Here is a 7500-nt window from a genome sequence, read left to right as displayed (position 1 = left end):
GGCAAAGCCCCAACTCTCTTGTAGTGCTGATAATGTTAACTAGTTTGGTAATGAAACGTCTGCACGAAAACCACCAAGCTCAGAGAGCACCGAGTACCCCGCTGGTTCTTTCTATCTGCCCATTTCTAACTTGCATTTGTGAGACTTTTAAAAGAGAGGTACATTTACCAGGACAGGGGCATCCATGAATAGAATAGAATAGAGCTGGAAGGGACCTTGGAGGTCTTCTAGTCCACCCCCCTGCTCAAATAGGAGACCCTACCATCTCAGACAAGTGACTGTCCAATCTCTTCTTAAAAACCTCCAGTGATGGAGCCCCCACAATTTCTGGTGGCAAGTTGTTCCGCTGGTTCAATGTCCACACTGTTAGGAAGTTTCTCCTTAATTCCACGTTGCTTCTATAATAACAATAATAATAAAGTTGGAAGGGACCTTGGAGGTTATCTAGTCCAACCCCCTGCTCAGGCAGGAAACCCTACACCGTTTTGGACAAATGGCTGTCCAGTCTCTTCTTAAAAACCTCCAGTGTTGGAGCATTCGCCGCTTCTGGAGGCAGGTTGTTCCACTGGTTAATTGTTCTCACTGTCAGGAAGTTTCTCCTTAGTTCTAGGTTGCTTCTCTCCTGGATTAGTTCTCTCTTTGGTCAGTTTCCAGAGTGTCCAAAAAAGTCAAGATGATATCCATGACTTTGTAACTGAAGTCCTTCTTCTTTGCATGTGAAGTGTGCGTGCAACACATGTGTTGCAGACTTTTGAATGCATCTCAAAGGAGTCCTAATGCTTTTGTGGGTCCCCCTGAGATGCAGCTGTATTAATTCCTGCTCATGCACAGTCCGTGTGTTTAGCTTCCTTAAGTGACACATTATAGAATCAGAAGACCAGCCGTCTCTCTAGAGGGTATACCGTAAACTCAAAGTTTCACCAAATTCTATGCCAGTGATCTAGAAATAAGCGTAGCTTCTAAACTTCCAGTGAAATCAGTGGAGTATAGGAAGACTTAACTGAAAATAATATTCAATCAGTTGCTCAAGAAGAAAGTCTGTATTTCTATGCTCTGCCGAATGAAAAACAAAATCCTTGCTGAAATTACTTGTAGCACGAGAATTGAGGCATTTGGCTAAATTTATGAAGTACAGATAATCTGTCCCCAAAGATGCTTTTTCATGAGGCAACTGGACTTTCTTGTTTTTCTTTGAAGACGTTTCGCTTCTCATCCCAGAAGCTTCTTCAGTTCTGACTGGATGTGGGAAAAGGAAGGATTTATACTCCTTGCAGACTGCTGGTCATCTGCCTTCTTTTAGAGAGTCTTTGAGGCCACTTGGAGGTTTAGCTGTGTCCTCAGGGTTACCTGAGCGGTGCAAATGGGCGTGGAGCCTTCTTGGAACTACCGAAAGGACCGTGTTGTAGACTGGAGATAGATGATGTCGTATCCCTCCCCCTCTGTTGCCAACACAACATAAAGGTGGACAAGCTTCTGCCTTAGTGGATTCTTGGGCAAAGGATGGAAACTAATCAAGGAGAGAAACAACCTGGAACTAAGGAGAAACTTCTGGACAGCGAGAACAATTAACCAGTGGAACAACCTGCCTCCAGAAGCGGTGAATGCTCCAACACTGGAGGTTTTTAAGAAGAGACTGGACAGCCATTTGTCCGAAACGGTGTTGGGTTTTCTGCCACTAAGGCAGAAGCTTGTCCACCCAAAGGATGGAACACCCAAACAAGAACTGAGCAGTGTGGTATATGCAGTACAATGCAGTGAGACACGTGTGACTATGTACATTGGGGAAATGAAACAAGCCCTCCACAAACTCATGGCGCAACGTAGGAGAACAAGAACATCAGGAGAAGATTCAGCAGTTCATCTGCATTTGAAAGACCAAGCCACTCTTTGGAAGACAGCAAAGTCCACATTCTGGACAGAGAGGACCGCTGGCTTGAAAGAGGCCACCTAAGTCCAAACTGAACAGCCCTCTCTCAACAGAGGGGGAGGGATACGACAACACACACCTCCTGTGTACAACACAGTCCTTTCAGCAGTCCCAAGAAGGCTCCACACCCATTTGCACCACTCAGGTGACCCTAACGACACAGGTAAACCTCCAGGTGGCCTCCAGGACTCTCTAGGCAAATGACCAACTGTCTGCAAGGAGGAGGAGGAGGAGGAGGAGACCTCCAAGGTCCCTTTCAACTCTATGATTCTATGTCCTATGAGTGTATTTTCGCTCTGACCAGAGAGACAGAAATTACCTCAGTGCTAAGGGAAATAAAGCAGGAAAACCCTTTCCAGTCAATGCTGAAAAATCGAAATTTCATTACTGACATATCCCCTTGCATGAATAAGTGGGAAACAATGAAAAATATAGAAGAACACAGGAAGGATTACACCTGGAGTGGTTCCACATCAAATAGTTGCTCGCAGATCAATAGGCTGCTGCCCCGGGTCCTTTTTCTAGATTGTTTTTTTTTTATTAGCTACAAACATAAACCTGTACAAATCTTTCTTCCCTCCCCAATGAGGGCATTTTCTGAACACGGAATCCTTTTATTGCTCTTTCTCCAAGAAGCATAAACAAGATGGCATCAAATGCTAGACCAGACCTATGAAAACATAATCCGTTTCCAGCACAGGTGTTATAATCCGTGAGGGGGAGTCTCTTCCTCTTAAAAATATGGATTTTACTGCACAGTTCTGTGCCATAAAACGATGGAAGGAATAGAATAGAACAGAATGCAATGGAAATAGGAATAGGAATAGGAATAAGAAGAGAAGAGAAGAGAAGAGAATAAAAAATATGGAATGGGATAGAATGGAATGGGAGAAGAGTGGAGAAGGGAAGGGAAGGGAAGGGAAGGGAAGGGAAGAGAAGAGAAGAGAAGAGAAGAGAAGAGTTGGAAGGGACCTTGGAGGTCATCTAGTCAAACCCCCTGCTCAGGCAGGAAACCCTATACCATTTTGGACAAATGGCTGTCCAGTATCTTCTTAAAGACTCCCAGTGTTGGAGCATCCACAGCTTCTGGAGGCAAGTGGTTCCACTGTTAATTGTCCTCACCGTCTGGAAGTTAGTTCCAGGTTGTTTGATTAGTTTCCATCCGTTGCTTCTTGTCCTGCCTTCAGGTGCTTTGGAGAATAGCTTGACTCTCTCTTCTTTGGGGCAGCCCCTGAGATATTGTAACACTGCTATCATGTCCCCCCATATCCCATTTGACCAGATCTCTCAGGGTTCAAGGAAGGCAGTAAAGATAGTCCTCGATTTACAACAGTTCATTTAGTGACAATTCAAAGTTATGACGACACTGAAAAATGTGACTTACGGCCGTTTTTCACATTTAGGACCGTTGCAGCCTCCCCATGGTCACGGGATCCAAATTCAGATGCTTGGCCACTGACTCACATTTATGATGGTCGCAGTGTCCCCCAGAGGTCACGTGATTCCCTTTTGCGACCTTCTGACAGACAAAGTCAACGGAAGTGCCAGATTCACTAAAACAACCCGTGTTCCTAACTTAACAATGCAATGATTCACTTAACCAGTGCAGCGAGAAAGGTTGTAAAATGGGGCAAATCTCAATTAACAAGTCTCTCACTTAGCATTATTAATTTGGGGCTCAGTTGTGGCTGTAAGTCAAGAACTACCTGTATATTCACCACAATGTAAAAAAGATGTGGAGACTCTAGAAAGAGTGCAGAGAAGAGCAACAAAGATGATCAGGAGACTGGAGGCCAAAACATATAAGGAGCGGTTGCTAGAATTGGGGATGTCTAGTTTAATGAAGAGAAGGACGAGGGGGGACATGATAGCAGCCTTCCAATATCTCAGGGGCTGCCCCAAAGAAGAGGGAGTCAAGCTGTTCTCCAAAGCGCCTGAAGGCAGGACGAGAAGCAATGGATGGAGACTAATCAAGGAGAGAAGCAACCTTGAACTAAGGAGAAACTTCCTGACAGAACAATTAACCAGTGGAACAACCTGCCTCCAGAAGCGGTAAATGCTCCAACACTGGAAGTTTTTAAGAAGAGATTGGACAGCCATTTGTCTGAAATGGTCTAAGGTTTCCTGCCTGAGCAGGGGTTTGGACTTGATGACCTCCAAGGTCCCTTCCAACTTTATTATTATTGCTATTATTATTTCAGAAACAAAGAGAGAAGGAACTACAATTTTACCTGCGTCCTCCACCCTCAGCTTCTTATTACTGGGATTTTCATCGCTGTCATCGTCCGACATGTCCATCTCTTCTTCTCTCCTGATCCCCATCAGTTGTTCGCTGTGAGCGTTCCTGAGTTCCTAAAAGAAAGCAAAACCCAACAAAAAAACAAAAAAACTTTACTTTGTCAGTCGTGGCAGAAGCCAAAAATTCCACTTCCTGAAGTCAATTCGCTCCCTTTGAAAGGGCCACATCCCGTCTTGTCCCTTTCGCTCAATTCGCTCCCTTTGAAAGGGCCACATCCCGTCTTGTCCCCTTCGCTCAAAAGAGCACTTTAGCGATGCTGATGGAGATACGTTATTAATGTGTAGTTTTTCAAATTATGACGTTCTGCCTCGATGACGCTAGGTTTAAGTTACAGACTAATTTGATTTTTAGGAGGGACGTGTTAACATAAAACGGTAATACGTTTTGGTAGAGCCTGACAAAGACATGGTTTTAAAAAATTAAGTACTTTGAAGAGATAATGATATTATTTTTTTAAAAAAACAACCCACTTTAGGAGGGTCCTGCCCTTTCTTGCTCAATATCTATTATTTGATTTTGAGAGAAGGATGGCAGATTGAAAATGGAAACAGAAAGAAGAGCGTGGAAAACCTCACAGGCTGTTTTAGCTTCAGCCTAAAATTGCGGATACTTAGGTTAGACATTTCAAGTCCTATAGCGGAAAGCTTAAGCTCTTCATCCAAATGACTAAAAAAAAAATGTTGCCGTGAGGCATGGCCAAAGTCAAATAGCACTGGGAACAATTTATCTATACTAGGTTGCTGTCCTTCATCTAATTATTATACTGTGGGGGTCCTTGGTGCTCTCTCAGCTTCATTGTTTTCTGACAGACATTTCATGACCCAACTAGGTAACATCATCAGTGCTAGAATGGAGGGTGAGTTCTGGAGACGAGGAGGAGGAGGAGGAAGAGGAGGAGAGGAGGAGGAGGAAGAAGAAGAAGAAGAAGAAGAAGAAGAAGAAGAAGAAGAAGAAGAAGAAGAAGAAGAAGAAGAGAAGGAGAAGGAGGAGGAAGAGGAGAAGAAGAAGACAAAGAAGAAGAAGAAGAAGAAGAAGAAGAAGAAGAAGAAGAAGAAGAAGAAGAAGAAGAAGAAGAAGAAGAAGAAGAAGAGGAAGAGGAGGAGGAAGAAGAAGAGGAGGAGGAGAAGAAGAAGAAGAAAAGGAGGAGGAGGAGGAGGAGGAGAAGAAGAAGAAGAGGAAGAGGAAGAAGAAGAAGAGGAAGAGGAAGAAGAAGAAGAAGAAGAAGAAGAAGAAGAAGAAGAAGAAGAAGAAGAAGAAGAAGAAGAAGAAGAAGAAGAAGAAGAAGAGGAGGAAGAGGAGGAAGAAGAAGAAGAAGAGAAGGAGGAGGAGAAGAAGAAGAAAAGGAGGAGGAGGAGGAGGAGGAGAAGAAGAAGAAGAGGAAGAAGGAAGAAGAGGAAGAGGAAGAAGAAGAAGAAGAAGAAGAAGAAGAAGAAGAAGAAGAAGAAGAAGAAGAAGAAGAAGAAGAAGAAGAAGAAGAAGAAGAAGAAGAAAGAAGAAGAAGAAGAAGAAGAAGAAGAAGAAGAAGAAGAAGAAGAAGAAGAAGACTGTGGGGTTCTTGTTGCTCTCTGAGCTTGGGATTTTCTTGCAGACATTACCCAACTAGGTAATATTATCAGTGATCAAGGGGAGTGTGGTTTGTTCTCTGTTCGTATAAAAGTGGCTTGCCTGTCAGTGTTAGTGGAAATGTTCTTCGTTAGGCTGTTATTTATTGTTTGATTGTTTGTCTCAGTTGGCAGTTCCTTGGTTGGGATATTGTTTATTGCTGGATTGTTGGTATTAATCTTGGCGTTGATCTCTGCTTATCTGGGTATTGATTGCTGGCAAAGAGGTATTGTGGTCTTTTGGCTTTTTGATTGTCACTTTTGAATGGTATGTAAATGCTATTTATCTCTATGTGCCTGTTGATGGTCGATTTGCCTGCAGGCTGAGCTTCCAGGAATTCTCTAGCATTTTTTGAACTTAGCTTGGTCTAGGATGCTCCCAGCGTCCCCGTTGAAACTATGATTAAGTATAGTAATGATTATACCTTTAAGGTTTAAATGACTTTAAAAGAGAGTTTGAAAGTTGTGGCAATAACAGATTCTGCGTGTGATGTTAAAGCCAAAGCATCTCCTTTGGGTCATGCCTTTTGAAAGCTCGCATCCTTTCCGAAATAAATTCTTCCTGTTTAAACTATGAACTTATCTATTTTGTGTGACCTTGATGGAAAGGAATCGGGATGCAGCACTCCTGCATAAAACTGTTCCAGAAATTAGTTCGTATCAGATAAATCCATTTTACAGCACCAGAGAGAGATGAAGGCCTCGGGCTTATGTACGTTTGTGAAGCCCATCTTCAGAAAAATTACCAATAGGAAAGAGAACACGGGAATGCAAACCACATGCACACGGGCTTCATATTGAGTTGTTTTTTTCCCCTTCTCAGTAAAGGTGACATTATAGCTCTCTTCCCTAATGGGGGCACAAGGAATGAGAGAATTCACGTTTAATCTAATAATTGTTGTCAGGTGGAACACAAGGATATAGACCAGGGGTGTGAAACTCAGTTTCACTGAGGGCCACATCAGCATTGTGGTTGCCCTCGGGGGGCCAGGTGAGTGTGGCCAGGGTGGGTCCAGCCTACTGGGTGGGTGTGGATGGAGTGGGTGTGGCCTACTGGGTGGGCATGGCCAGCTCTACATCATTCAAGGGTGCCTGTGGGGGCCTGGGCAGGAGTGGGACAGATCTAAGGGTCTCTGGCAGAAGGGGGTGGGACCGGGGCAAGTGCCAAGGCATGGTCCATTGGGGCAAGTGCCAAGATGGCCACCACAAAATTGTACATTGGCTCCTGGCTGGCCTGGGCCAAGGTAGTGGATGCCGTTCCCTCACTGTTTCCAGGATGGCTTCGTGGGCCACAGGAAACCACTTCGTGGGCCACATCTGTCCCCCGGGCCTTGTGTTTGACATGTCTGATATAGACCAATGATGAGTGCAGCACTTTCTGGTCCAGAGACAGCCATTTTTTCTATTGAAAAAAGCCCAGTTCCCAGGGAGGTGATTTAAAATCTTTGGAAGAAGAAAAGAGAAGTCACTTCTGAGAAATAAGGGTGGTGTGCTATTTTATTCCTTGCAATAAATGTGCTAGGTTATCCCTTGCAATTAATGAGCGGCTCAAATAGTTTGTTGTAGAGATGCATCAATAAAATAATCCATTATCCTAGGGGCGCGTGCGGCCCTTAATCACCGCAGAAGTGCTGAAGCTGAGGGATGCAAGTTTTTTCCATACAAGGACTTGG

General features: G+C 44.0%; 1 protein-coding gene across 4 annotated transcripts in view; it reads right to left on the bottom strand.

Annotated features, from left to right (window-relative positions):
- Positions 1 to 7500, bottom strand: part of ENOX1 (ecto-NOX disulfide-thiol exchanger 1) — a 383175-nt gene that overhangs the window by 59906 nt on the left and 315769 nt on the right. For all 4 annotated transcript variants that reach the window (XM_039366738.1, XM_039366740.1, XM_039366739.1 and 1 more), the window contains one exon: positions 4159 to 4279. In XM_039366738.1, coding sequence (XP_039222672.1) covers positions 4159 to 4279 — 121 coding nt within the window. The remainder of the gene's footprint in view (positions 1 to 4158; positions 4280 to 7500) is intronic.

This window comes from Crotalus tigris, unplaced genomic scaffold, assembly GCF_016545835.1.
Source record: "Crotalus tigris isolate CLP2741 ecotype Arizona unplaced genomic scaffold, ASM1654583v1 scf7180000020351.1464749751:1500972, whole genome shotgun sequence".
NCBI classification, from domain to species: domain Eukaryota; kingdom Metazoa; phylum Chordata; class Lepidosauria; order Squamata; family Viperidae; genus Crotalus; species Crotalus tigris.
The sequence above is the reverse complement of the archived record's forward strand: the minus strand, read 5'-3'. Positions and strand labels throughout refer to the sequence as shown.